This window comes from Tachyglossus aculeatus, chromosome 22 (genome assembly GCF_015852505.1).
Source record: "Tachyglossus aculeatus isolate mTacAcu1 chromosome 22, mTacAcu1.pri, whole genome shotgun sequence".
Lineage (NCBI taxonomy): Eukaryota > Metazoa > Chordata > Mammalia > Monotremata > Tachyglossidae > Tachyglossus > Tachyglossus aculeatus.
Window position 1 is genome coordinate 43,835,436 of NC_052087.1, and position 14,600 is coordinate 43,850,035.

At 42.0% G+C, this 14,600-nt stretch overlaps 1 protein-coding gene across 2 annotated transcripts in view; it reads left to right on the forward strand.

Moving 5' to 3' along the window:
- PDE3B (phosphodiesterase 3B) overlaps positions 1 to 14,600 on the forward strand; it is a 168,206-nt gene that overhangs the window by 126,311 nt on the left and 27,295 nt on the right. Inside the window, exons 3-5 of one of the 2 annotated variants that reach the window (XM_038764091.1) lie at positions 2,578 to 2,826; positions 3,769 to 3,911; positions 12,138 to 12,244. In XM_038764091.1, coding sequence (XP_038620019.1) covers positions 2,578 to 2,826; positions 3,769 to 3,911; positions 12,138 to 12,244 — 499 coding nt within the window. The remainder of the gene's footprint in view (positions 1 to 2,577; positions 2,827 to 3,768; positions 3,912 to 12,137; positions 12,245 to 14,600) is intronic. The other variant, XM_038764092.1, reaches the window with a different exon arrangement.

A 14,600-nucleotide genomic window follows, 5' to 3' on the forward strand; every position in this document is an offset into this window, starting at 1 on the left:
AAAACCTGCTTGGAAGGTTGTGTCGCTGTCGGCGATGGATAGTATTTATGGAGTTTCTTCAGAGCACTGAACACCATGATGGTTTTGGTTTTTCAAACCAATCCTCCTCCTTACTTAGATTGTGAACTCTGTGGGAGACAGGGACTGTGTCTGACCTGATGATCTTGTGTCTTCCTCAGACTTAGAACAGCACTGACACATAGTAAACGCTAGCAAATACCATAAACGTTATTATTATGGTTATTGTTACATTATCATTATTACTATTATGGTTATTAATGAAGAAGGAAATGCAAGACATCATTGCCACTCTGAATTTAGCTGGATCAGCCAGGCATCAAGACCTTTACCAAATTCCAGTTCTTAAAAAGGATAGTCGTGATCAATCTCCTTTAGTATGTAAGTCTTGGATCTATTAATGTTCCAAATTGGGCAAACATTGTCCAACAATTGGGTATGTCTCTGGGCTCCTCAGCCTTGATGGGGGAAGGAAAAAGGCGACAGCTGAAAACTGTATTAAAACTACTATTTTGTAGGGAGCGAAGAGATGAACAAGTTCTTGGGTATACTGAAGTTCAGTCTGGAAAAAAGGGGCATTGCTATGTACAAGTGCTATGGAGAAGCAGCATAGCCCAGTGGAAGGAGCACAGACCTAGGAGTCAGAGGACCTGGATTCTATTCCTGGCTCTGTCCTTTCTGCTGAGAGACCTTGGGCAAGTCACTTCACTTCTCTGTGCCTCAGTTACCTTGTCTGTAAAATGGGGATTAAGATTGTGAGTCCCATGTGGGACATGGAATGTGGCCAACCTGATTACCCCAAGGCTTAGAATAGTCCCTAGCACAAGGTAAGTGCTTAACAAGCACAAAAAAAAATGGGACACAACAGCAGTCAACCACAAAAACTGGACATTTTGTTCTTGGAAATGGTCTGATTTTGTTTAGGAAGCACCGGTCAGCCCAGACTAACAAACAGAATGGAGGAAAACAGACGTAACCTGCCCGCTCCTCATGTAAACCGAAGGATAGAGTTATATGATAGAGTGATGATAAAGGATGATGGTTCACAGAGGATCTTAGTAGTGAATAGTCTCATCAGATGTACACCAAGATTCTGAGGCAATTTCACATGGAGGTCGCTACAGGGTTTGAGTCTGTGTCCTGAAATCCCAGTTGAAAAGACAAGCTTTGCTCATTATGGGAAGGAAGTGTATCGGCTAATTCTGTTGTACTGTACTTTCCCAAGTACAATACTCTGCACGTTGTAAGTGCTCAATAAATACCATTGATGATTGACTGGGGAGACCCCACTCAGATCATTAGCCTCTTTGGCTAATACCATACCAAGAAGAGGCTCGGTCCCAATCTCCTCGAAGGGTTCTGATCAAACTCAGACCCTTTTGACATTCCCTCTCTCACCCCATCAAGAATCCTGGTGGTCCCCCAAACTAACCTAGGTGTCTGAGTCTTCCTCAGATGAGGAACAGGCCCTGGCCTGTCTTCCTCACCCCTACCCACCCCACTCTAAGGCAACTGTGAGCTTGTTGTGGGCAGGGAACGTATCTGCTTATTGTTCTGTTGTACTCTCCCAAGCTCTTAGTACAGTGCTCTGCACGCAGTAAGCGCTCTCAGTAAATGAATGAACTGAGGTCTTCAAGATCTGATAGTCCTAGATCTGATTGCAGGGGTCTGGGAAATTTGAGGTCCAGGGAGGCCAGGGCGCATAAGACCTAATGGCCCCAAGTGGCCCCGTGGGTTGGCTCGGCTGTCAGGTGGAGAGAGGGGCTGTGGGGTGTGCTGTTGTGTCACCCCATTTCTTAGGAGGCCTTCCCCGACTAAGCCCTTGCTTGCCCTATTTGCCCTTCCTTCTGCATTGCAAGTGCACAGAGGTCTGTTCCCCTTAAAAATTTTGATATTCACCCCAGCCCCACAGCACCTGTATGTGTCTTTTTACTCAGCCCTTTCCATCGGAATTTATTTCAATGTCTGTTTCCCTTTATAATCTGAAAGCTCCTGTTGGATAGGGATCGTATCTATCAACTTGATTGCACCGATCTCTTCCAAACTGGATAGAGCACGGGCCTGGGAGTCAGAAGGTCCTGGGTTCTAATCCCAGCTCTTCCACTTGTCTGCTGTGTGACCTTGGGCAAGTCATTTCACTTCTCTGGGCCTCAGTGACCTCACCTGTAAAATGGGGATTGAGACTGTGAGCCCTGTGTGGGACAGGGACTATGTCCAAGTGGATTTGCTTGTATCCACCTCAGCTGTCAGTAGAGTGCCTAGCACAAAGTAAGCGTTTAACAAATACCATTATTATTAAATGTTTAGTACAGTGTTCTGCACACAGAAGCGCTCAATCAACCCTACTGATTGATCGATTGATGTGGGATTAGACTATTTAGCAGCTCCTCGGGTATGTGCTGTTATCTCATATTGACCGTTTTTAGCTTAGGTTGCCCAACCAAGAGACTCTTCTAGAAATTTTGTTTGTTCGTTTGTGATTTCAGGTAGCCGTTAGCTTTTTTAAAAGTTCTTCAGTTGGAATGCTTCTGCAATTTTAACTCTTTTCCTCTATTTCAGAATGCTAGCAGTGGAAATGGAGTTGACCTTTCCGTGCTTAATGAAGCTCGCAATATGGTGTCAGACCTCCTGCATGATCCAGCCCTCTCTCCCCAAGTGATCTCTTCCCTTCGAAGCATTAACAGCTTGCTGGGTGCTTTCTCAGGCTCGTGCAGGCCAAAGGTTAATCCATTCACACCATTTCCCGGCTTTTACCCCTGCCCCGAAACGGAAGACCCAACCGAAAAAGGAGATCGAAAACTTCACAAGGTCAAAAGATTCTAACAATAATTGTTTAGTACAATTTTCCACTCTTGTAGAGAATTTCCAATTCTTATCAATCCTTAGGATCCTAGGTAAAATGGAAGAATTTGGGTAGGGCCAGTTTGGGTTTTTTTTTTTTCCCCACAACATATTGAAACTTCTGGGGCATTTGCCAACATTTATAAACTTTTGTTTTTGTTTCTATAATGTGCAAGGTAGCTTGTCAGCTTTATCTGTGTGGGGCAAACCTAGAAGCCATCTGAAAAAAATTTGTTGATTTCATTTGCCATTGTTCTGCTAAGGAGCTTGGTAAGGTCTTGGGAAATTTGGGGTTTTTTTAATGTATTACTTTTTTGTACATCATCCCTATTTTCCCAACTAACGTAGATTGAGAATGAACTGTTTTGAGTTTTGGCTATATACTGTAGTCAGTCGTATTTTCAGAGCATTTACTGTGCGCACAGCACTGAACTAAGCACTTGGGAAAGTAAAAATGACAATATGTAGTCATGTAAAAATTGTGGTTTATTCAATATTGGGTCTTTTATGACTCTTGTTTATAAGAAGTCAGTTTAGAATGAAAAAACCTCATCAGCTTTATTTCGTATTAAACAGATATCAGATAAAAATGGAACTTTCCTTTCTTAGAAATTTCTCTATGTCTGCTTTAATCTTTTCTGTGAGTCCAAGTAAGAGTCATTTTAGGAATGAGTGCCTTGTGGTGAGTGACAAGAATTCAGAGGAATCAAAATCCTGAGAAACGAATAGACCTTATTCACCTGTCATCAATAATCATTCAAAAAAAGAAATTAAGAAGAGAGACATAAGGCACGACTTCAGAAGAGGAATCTTTACGTTTCCCCCATATTCATCGAAAAGTGTGTAATATGTGTAGATTATATTTATGTTCATTAGAGAAATGTTAACTTCTGTAAAATTATTTTACAGGGACTAAATAGTAGAAGTAGTTTACCAACATCACAGCTGAGGAGAAGTTCGGGAGCCTCAGTCCTGCCACCAGTTGAACAGACATCTTCAAAATGGGATCGCAATAATGGCAAAAGAGCTCATCAAGAATATGGTATTTCCAGGTAAAGCCTAAACAGCTTGATTGTAATCTTTTTCATTAGCCAAGTGGAAAGAGCCTGGGCCTGGGAGTCAGAGGACTTGGGTTCTAATCCCAGCTCTGCCACGTGTCTGCTGTGTGACCTTAGTCAAGTCACTTCACTTCTCTGGGCCTCATTTCCCCATTGACAAAATGGAGATTAAATCCTACTCCCTCCTACTTAGACTGTGAGCCCCATGTGGGACAGGGATGGTGTCCAATCTGATAAATTTGTATCAGGGATGGTATCATTTTGGTCATCAGTCGTGGAACATTTTGTTTTGGATTAAATCAGTTCCCCCCTGTGGGTTTTAATAGCTATGAGATCTCTCATGTCTAATGCTGTCATGTAGAACGCTTGAAAAAGCACAGGTTCCTCATAAACAATGGGTATGTGTTCATGTATTCAGACTCTTAGAACCCTCCCTATTTTATTGCTCTGATCAGTGGGGCTAGGTGCTGTGATAAATGAAAAGATCAGCCTTTTAGGTCTTGGTTTTACTAGACCTTTAAAAAAAGAACAGTTTCTTAGGTCAAGGTTTTAATAGGCTTTTCACACATTTGTCTTTTTTTATGAGACTGGTTAAGCGCTTAATATGTGTCAAGTACTGTTGTAAGCACTGACGTAGATTCAAGATAATCAGGTCAGACCCAGTTCCTGTCCCGCATGGAGCTTACGGTGCAAGTATGAGGGAGAACAGGAAGTGAATCCCCATTTTATAGTCAAGGAAACTGAGACACAGGGAAGTGCCTGGCACTTATGCACATATCCATAATTTATTTAATGTCTGTAACCTCTGTGGAAGAAGGGAATATGTCTAGCAACTCTGGTGTTGTACTCTCCCAAGTGCTTAGTGCAGAGCTCTCCACACAGTAAAGTGCTCAATAAATACAATTGATGGATTGATTGGGTTTTTTTATGGTTTTCATTAAGCGCATACTCTGGGTCAAGCACGGTTCTAAGTGCTGGGGTAGATACAAGGTTATCCAGTCGGCAGTCTAAGTAGGAGGGAGAAGCAATGTGTCCTAGTGGATAAAGCCCAGGCCTGGGAATCAAAATGACCTGGGTTCTAATCCTGGCTATACCACTTCTCTGCTCAAGTCACTAGACCACTTGGGCAAGTCACTTCACTTCTGTGTGCTTCAGTCACCTCATCTGTAAAGTGGAATTAAGACTGTGAATCCCATGTGGAATAGGGACTGTGTCCAGCCTGATTAGCTCGTATCTACCCCTGTGCTAGTACAGTGCCTGACACATAGTAGGTGCTTAATGAATACCATAATAACCTTAATGAATACTGTAAAAACCACAACCCCAAAACAGGATTTGAATCCCCATTTTACAGTTGAGGGAACCAAGGCACAGAGAAGTTAAAAGACTTGCCCAGGGTCACACAGCAAGCAAGTGGTAGAGTTGGGAATAAAACCCAGTTCCTCTGATTTCCAGGCCTGCACTCTTCCCTCTAGGCCACACTTTTTGATCTGTTTACTACTCTCTAAGAACTATGGAGGAGTGGAATTTTAAGAAACACTCCCAGCCATTCATTCATTCGCTCATGTTGAGCACTTACTGTGTGCGAAGCACTGTACTAAGCTAGATGTCATAACCTATTAACTCTTTATTCCAAAATACGGGGGGCTTACTGGTTGAACACCCAAATCAGAAGATAAGATACTGTTAAATTCTCATGAGCATTTTCTGGGCCATTTTTCTACAAAACCATTCAGTCCATGCCCCCCAACTCCTCAAGAGTTGCCCATCCACCTCCGTGTCAAACAGAAACTCCTTACCATTGGCTTTAGAGCTCTCAGTCAATGCCCCCACCACCTTACCTCTGATTTTCTACTTCAATCCAGCCTGCATACTTCAATCCTCTAATACCAACTCACTGTATCTCGATCTCATCAATCTCGCTGCCAACCCCTTACCCACATCCTGTCTCTGGCCTATCAAGCTCCCCACCTTCAACGCCTTATTAAAACCACAGCCCCTACAAGAGGCCTTCCCTAAGCCATCATTTCCTCTTTTCCCACTCGCTTCTGCGTTGTCCTGCACTAGGATTTGCACTCGTTATTCACCCCTCCCTCAGCCCCAAAGCACTGGCACACATACCCGTAATTCATTTATTTATAATAAGGAGGAGTATTAATATCTCTCTCCCCCGTAGGCTGTAAGCTCGTTGCGAGCAGGGAACGAGTCGACCAACTCTGTAACACCGTAACACTAAATACTCCCACAAAGGAGTGAAGATTGATGCTTCAGGTTGAACCCTAGTTTCCTTCTTTGAGCAAATCTTTTAACTCTAATATTTCCCAAGATGCTTTTCAGCATTTTGCCTGAGAACTTAAGGATAGAGTTTCACCGCTGTTTCCCGTTAGGGTTCAATAATACATTTGTGTTGGGGGTAATCATGAATGGGATCTTAAATGTCTAATTTAGTTCAGTGCCGACATAAAAAAAAAACATAAAAAGGAGTTAAAAAAAATGGAGGATTCCAGAGATTCAACATCATTTTCAGTGATATTTTCCGATAAAACGAAGTAAACAAAATTGCATATTTCAGGTATTTATTTCAAAGATGGTAATTTTGATGTAAAACCAGCACTTAAAGTGTTTTTCTTTTATCAGTCTGGAAAGGGTCTCTTGTTTGAGTCAAGGTTTTGTGTTAGTGCATTGCACATCATGAATGTATAGCATCTATTCAATAATTGAGGAATCATTTATGCCAGGTAATTTCACATTTATAACAATAGATGGCAGAGTCGAACACTACATTTTCCCTTACATTCTGCATATTTTATATCATATAGAATTCAGTAAGGTAAATTCTAACTTCGCATAATATCTCACATAAAGGAAAGTCCTAACATTCTTGTTTATTATTTGAACTAGTTTTATCATCTCAATTCATTTTGATAGCTGGAGATAATTTTGTCTACTTTGCCATGATTCGAAAAGATAGGCTTGATTTAAAAAAGGCATTGTATAAATTTCACTCATTTAATGACCTTTACTTTTTTCAATGTATTGTCAAAAGGCCTTTGGCTTTCTTAACTTTTTAATGTGGGCACTGTGTGAATTTTCAGATTTCAGTGTTGCTAATATTTTAAAACTCCCAAACCCAGCATTGATTTGAGGCTTAAACTACTTGATTGATACTTATGGGTTTTTAAACTTACATCAAGATCAGTCCTGATATAAAAGTAGATAAAACTAGCTCTCTTCCTCCCTTCGAAGTCCTACAGAGAGCTCACCTCCTCCAGGAGGCCTTCCCAGACTGAGCCGCCTTTTTTCTCTCCTCCTCCCCTCCCCATCACCCCCCTTCTCCCTCTTCCCTGCCCCTTTCCCCTCCCTACAGCACTTGCATATATTTGTACATATTTATTACTTTATTTATTTTACTTGTACATATTTACTACTCTATTTTATTAATGATATGCATATAGCTATAATTCTGTTTATTCTGATGGTTTTTCATTCATTCAGTCGTATTTATTGAGCACTTACTGTGTGCAGAGCACTGTACTGAGCGCTTGGGAAGTACAAGTTGGCAACCGTTTTGACACCTGTCTACTTGTTTTGTTTTGTTGTCTGTCTCCCCCTTCTAGACTATGAGCCCGTTGTTGGGTAGGGACCATCTCTATGTGTTGCCGACTTGTACTCGTTCTCGCCTGTCCCGCCATCGACCCCCGGCCCACGTCATCCCCCGGGCCTGGAATGCCCTCCCTCTGCCCATCCACCAAGCTAGCTCTCTTCCTCCCTTCAAGGCCCTACTGAGAGCTCACCTCCTCCAGGAGGCCTTACCAGACTGAGCCCCTTCCTTCTTCTCCCCCTCGTCCCCCTCTCTATGCCCCCATCTTACCTCCTTCCCTTCCCCACAGTACCTGTATATATGTATATATGTTTGTACATATTTATTACTCTATTTATTTTACTTGTACATATCTATTCTATTCATTTTATTTTGTTAGTATGTTTGGTTTTGTTCTCTGTCTCCCACTTTTAGTACTGTGAGCCCACTGTTGGGTAGGGACTGTCTCTATATGTTGCCAACTTGTACTTCCCAAGCGCTTAGTACAGTGCTCTGCACACAGTAAGTGCTCAATAAATACGATTGATGATGATGATGATGATGATGATGATAGAATCAAAGCAGAGTGTCCTGAGAGGACTAATGGAGTTTCCGATTCATTAATATGTGTCCGATTCATTCCAGAGACTTTATCACCCCGTAGGAAGGCCTAGATCATTAATTTACCCAGAAACACTCTAGGCCAGAGACCAGCAGTGTTTTTCAGCTGGAGTGCTGAGCAGTCAATCAGTCAGTGGTATTTATTGGATGTTTTCTGTGGGCAGAACACTCTACAAGGGCTCGGGAGAGAATTCATTCATTCAGTCATATTTATTGAGCGCTTACTGTGTGCAGAGCATTGTACTGAGTGCTTGGAAAGTACAATTTGTCAACAGGTAGAGACAATCCCTACCCAACAATGGGGTCACAGTCTAGAACGGGGAGACAGACAACAAGACAGGCATCAATAGCATCAAAATAGATAAATAGAATTATAGAGAGTAAAATACAACAGAGTTGGTAAACATGTTCCCTGCCCACAAAAAGCTTACAGTCTTGAGGGGGTGACAGGCATGAAATAAATTATGGTTATGTACATAAGTGCAGTGGGACTGATGGTGGGATGACTCTCAATTGCTTATAAAGGTATAGATCCAGGCGCATGGGTGACACAAAAGGGAGAGGGAGTAGAGCTATTGTAATTTGTAATTGTAAATTTGTAATTTATTTATTCATATTAATGTTTGTCTCTCCCTCTAGACTGTAAGCTCCTTGTGGTCAGGGAATGTGTCTGTTTATTATTATGTTATACTCCCCCAAGCACTTAGTACAGTGCTTTGCCCACAGTAAGCACTCAATAAATACTACTGAATGAATGAAGGAAGGAAGGAAGGGAGTGGTGGCTTAATCAGGAAAAGCCTCTTGACTAGAATGGGATTTTAAGCACTTGGTGGTGGCCTGTTGAAGGATGTGTATGTGGAGTAGGGAGAAGTTTATTTTAGTTGGGATGAAATTAATTTCAGCCAATATGCTTGTAAATAACTGCCCAATCAATCAATCAATCAGTCGTATTTATTGAGCGCTTACTATGTGCAGAGCACTGTACTAAGTGCTTGGGAAGTACAAATTGGCATCACATAGAGACAGTCCCTACCCAACAGTGGGCTCACAGTCTAAAAGGGGGAGACAGAGAACAGAACCAAACATACCAACAAAATAAAATAAGTAGGATAGAAATGTACAAGTAAAATAAATAAATAAATAAATAAATAGAGTAATAAATATGTACAACCATATATACATATATACAGGTGCTGTGGGGAAGGGAAGGAGGTAAGACGGGGGAATGGAGAGGGGGACGAGGGGGAGAGGAAAGAAGGGGCTCAGTCTGGGAAGGCCTCCTGGAGGAGGTGAGCTCTCAGCAGGGCCTTGAAGGGAGGAAGAGAGCTAGCTTGGCGGATGGGCAGAGGGAGGGCATTCCAGGCCCGGGGGATGACGTGGGCCGGGGGTCGATGGCGGGACAGGCGAGAGCGAGGTACAGTGAGGAGATTAGTGGTGGAGGAGCGGAGGGTGCGGGCTGGGCAGTAGAAGGAGAGAAGGGAGGTGAGGTAGGAGGGGGCGAGGTGATGGAGAGCCTTGAAGCCCAGGGTGAGGAGTTTCTGCCTGATGCGCAGATTGGTCGGTAGCCATTGGAGGTTTTCGAGGAGGGGAGTAATATGTCCAGAGCGTTTCTGGACAAAGATAATCCGGGCAGCAGCATGAAGTATGGATTGAAGTGGAGAGAGACACGAGGATGGGAGATCAGAGAGAAGGCTAGTGCAGTAGTCCAGACGGGATAGGATGAGAGCTTGAATTAGCAGGGTAGCAGTTTGGATGGAGAGGAAAGGGCGGATCTTGGCAATGTTGCGGAAGTGCCCAGGGTGATGACTCCCAAACATATAAGAAAAGTAGCGTGGTCTGGCGAATAGAGCACAAGCCTGGTAGTCAGAAGGACCTGGGTACTAATCCTGGCTCCTCTAGTTGTCTGCTGAGTGACCTTGGGCAAGTCACTTCACTTCTCTGGGCCTCAGTTCCCTCATCTGTAAAATGGGGATTAAGATGGTGAGCCTCATGTGGGACATGGAGTGGGTCCAACCTGATTAGTTTGTATCTTTCTTAAGAAGCATTGAGTACAGTGCCTGGTACACAGCGAGCGCTTAACAAATACAATAAAAAAAAACAACAAAAACCAGGGAGCTGAGGTGATCTGTAGGGGTTCAGTTGGGTGGCCTTGGAGCTAAGTTAACCAAGTATACCCAAACTGGATGAGGAAAGAAACATTTCATATTCACTGACAATATATATTGCGACCCCTGCCTGGCTCAATGGAAGGAGCATGGGCTTGGGAGTCAGAGGTCATGGGTTCAAATTCTGGCTCTGCCAATTGTCAGCTGTGTGACTTTGGGCAAGTCACTTAACTCCTCTCTGCCTCAGTTACCTCATCTGTAAAATGGGATGAAGACTGTGAGCCCCACATGGGACAATCTGATCACCTTGTATCCTCCCCGTGCTTAGAACAGTGCTTTGCCCATAGTAAGCGCTTAACAAATGCCATCGTCATTATTATTATTAATAAATATTTGACTTATTTCAGTAGCACGATTGCCCTTACTACTTGTTTAATTTCTGGTAAATCCACACCCTGAAGTTGAAATCTCAGGCAAATGGACTCTTCCGCAGAGCTCCAACACTGCTGAAATTACCCAGCATTCCTCACTAGTGTCCCAGGTCCTCCCATGGCCCTCATGCTCTAGAGGGACTTCTAGACTGGAAACTCGTTTTGGGCAGGGAATGAGTCTGTTTATTGTTCTGTTGCACTCTCCGAAGCGCTTAGTACAGTGCTCTGAACACAGTAAGCTGCTCAATAAATACGACTGAATGAATGAAGGGAGGTGAGGTCAGGCAGAGGAGAGCTAAGGGAAAGCCCGGAATAATGGTGTAGAGCAAGCCCTAGGGGCTGTGGAAAAAGCATTCTGTGGCATTATTATAATAATTATTATTATTATTGTATTTTTTAAACACTTACTATGTGCCAGGCACTATACTAAGCGCTGGGGTGGATACAAGTAAATCAGGTGGGGCTCACAGTCTCAATCCCCATTTTACAGATGAGGTAACTGAGGCCCAGAGAAGTTAAGTGACTTGCCCAAGGTCACATAGCAGTCAAGTGGCTGAGCCGGGATTAGAACCCATGACCTTCTGACTCCCAGGCCCCTGCTCTATCCACTGTGCCATGCTGCTACTGACTGGCGTGACAGCCAGAATGGTGTGCTGTTTCACAAGCCATAGGACAGTGCTCCACACACAGTAAGAACTCAATAAATACCATTGATTGATGGATTGGTAGATTGATGTGTCAGGTATGTGAGGGGTTGCCTGGCCCTGATTTAATAGCCATGACACTAACTCTTTGGCATTTGACTTCATCTTAGTGTTTAGTGCTTTAGTTTTCCCACTTATAAAACCAGGGTAGCAACTTCCTAGCTCTGGGAACTAGGAGGTATGAAGAGAAGTGATTATACATTTTAGTATCAGAGGAAGACAATTTGGTATATAGGTCTAATTTCAAAGCACTCTAAAATTTACTACGCTGTGACAGCAGATATTCCAGTTGTTCTCTTTAGAAGTATACTAAAATATTGTATGAGTGTACATTATGGTCATTCACGTTGACATTTAGTCATTTATTTCAGGGATGCAGGATCCCTCAGCAGTTCTCAAAATTGTAATCCTCCTGCCATTATCAAAGTAACTAAAGGTACAGGTCAGGAAATGTTGCTGGACATTCTTGTTTTCCTTGGTTTCCAACCATTTCTGCAGTTTAATGGGATCCACAGGAGTATAGTTCTTTATTGGAAGTGGGGAAATATAGGAGGGAAGAGAAGAATGGGTCTTAGAGCAGTAAAAAGTTGGATAATCTTGTGGCTTCCCCTTTTCCAATTTTATCATCAGAATTTGTTTTTCCTCCTTTCCCACTCCCGATTCTGTAAATGAACATATCTTTGTCCACCCTAAATGCTAATTGCATCAAGTCCAACAGAGAAAAAAAATTTCAGTTGTTAGAGAAGTTTTAATCCTCAACTGTTGTCTTTTCCTTTTAGCCCAGGGTCCCATCTTAATGGGCCTTTCTGTTCAAACCTCCTGACAATTCCAAAGCAAAGGTCATCCTCAGTGTCACTGACCCATCACCTTGGTCCCCGACGATCTGGTAAGATCCTTTTTTGTATGATTTCAGTGGGAAAATCCTGATGTGGATTAAAGTTTTGTTAGGCTCTAATTTAAGACCATTCATATATAATATTTTACCAATTTCAATCTGATTCGTTAAAAAAAAATCAGTTATAGCGTGCTGCCAGTTGGCTACAGGAATTTGGTCCCCACATTAATTATTTGAGGATGAAAATCTCAGAATTTAGAAAGAAGGGGCATGGAATCCTCGGAGGGATTGGAGAATGAAACAAAGCTTAGGGAGGGAATAAAATGTGTTATTTTTTTCTTTTCTCTTAACTGGGTTTTTGTGAAGTCTTTTAAAGGTCCCTAGGAAAAAAGGTACATTATAAATGTAATATAGTAATAAAATAGCAAAATTCTGCTCTTAGAACTCTTACATGGTAGTGCTATTGAACTTAAGTACTCGCAGCAATTACAGTATTCTCTCAGTTGGTTTACTTTGTTGGTTGTGTTTAGTTTGGCTGAAACACCTCTGTCCTCTCCTCAACCTTTGAAGTTATTTGAGTGACATGAATAGAGAGATTAGAGCCCATTTCAGTTTAACATGTGATAATGGCAGGTCTAGCAGATCATGTCTAACAGATCAGATTTAGCATAGATAAGAGATGTCTGGTGAGTTAGCACTGGTGCCTGTTTGCTGAGTATGAGGCAAATGACAGTGCTGTGAAAATTAAGTATTTACATGGGCTGCACGTAAGGTAGACCTGCTATTCAAAATGTCATTGTTACGTGTCTACATTGCAATTTGGTCGTGTACTGATATTGTGTCTTTAATCAATGTTTAATATAATATATTCATATTATTTGGATCATTTCTTGTCCTCTTGGGAACACATGAACATGTTTTACATCATTTCCTGTGGGAAACCATACTTTAGTTAGCATTTTTAGACTTAGCATTTTTATGAAACAGAATAATAGTGCTAACTTGCAGCATAGCATCATCCAGCTTTTAAAATATATCAAAATGGTGAGAAACATAAAGAACCTTCTCCGTTCCTTCCTAATCTAACAGTCCTCTTTCGAGTAATTTATAATGTTTCTTTCATGTTCATGTCAGAGCCCCAAAACCCTCTTTAAAATACATTTGCCAGTAACTTGTTGTGATTGTAGTTATTGTGATTGAATGAACTTAATATCTGTTATGACTGATGAGCCCACAACAGTTGGCTGTTTCTATGGCTTCTTCACAAAGAAAGAAAGTGCCCAATTAATATCTGTTTCTGATCGGGTATTTTAGATACTTCACCTAACTTGAGTCCTGTGAGCTCGCCTAGCCATTGTCCATTGTCTGGTGGTTCTCTAGTTAACCGGTCACCAGTAGAATTTCTGATACTGCTGATTTCCTGACTAAGCCAAGTGTTAATTATCATAAATCTCTGGGATATGCACTTGGTAGTCCAGATTCTCACCTGCAGTTTAGAGCATCTGGTAGCCATCTGTGTAACAGGTAACCCTCCAAACTTTTGTTTGTTTCTATTTCAAGGAACAGGTATAAATCTGAAGTTCTGAAAATTCGCATTCCCCTTTGCCGCTGTGTCCATTCCCTTAGATTGCATAGATTTTGAAATACTTTAAATATCCCCTTAACGGACTCAAAATATTTCTCCTCCCTCAACTTAATTATCTAAGAATAGGGTTCTTTAAGGAAAGAAGCTTCTCAATTAATGATGGAATTGATTAAGCACGTACTGTGTGCCAAGCACTGTGCTATGCCCTGGGGGATAGACAGGAGACTCTGACCAGGCATTTGGCCCACAGTCTTAAGAGGTAAGGAGAACAAGTCTTCTATCCCAGAGAGTTAAGTAACTTTCCTAAGGTCACGGAGATGGGGCTAGAACCTCGGTATCCTAACCCCCAAGTTCTGTGCTCTTTCCACTAGCCCATGCTACCTCCAAAATGAAATACGGCAATATTCCTTATCCTCTCATTTTTTTATCTGTAAAAGAATAATGACTTATCACAAGACACCAAGGAAAATTGTAATTTTCCTGGCTGTAACTCGGTCATTAGTAACCTCTATAATGGGACAGCTATTTATCGTATTGGATCGGGTCACTCCACTGACGTGTTAAGAGCCATCATGATGAATTATTACTTTGCTAGCCTTAGTCCTTGAAAGGCTTCTATCCAAATACTCCCCAGGTCAGGTTGTCATTATAACACCACCAGTTTTGCTACAAAATTTCGTTCTTTAGAGTATGGATGCAGTTAGAGGAGGGGGCCACCATAGATTGCATTCTCATCACAGTTGTTTGTTTTTTAGTGAGGGCCAAGGCATATTTCAAACACTGTTGAAATGATAAAAATTGCCTGATGTTTTGCCTTATCTA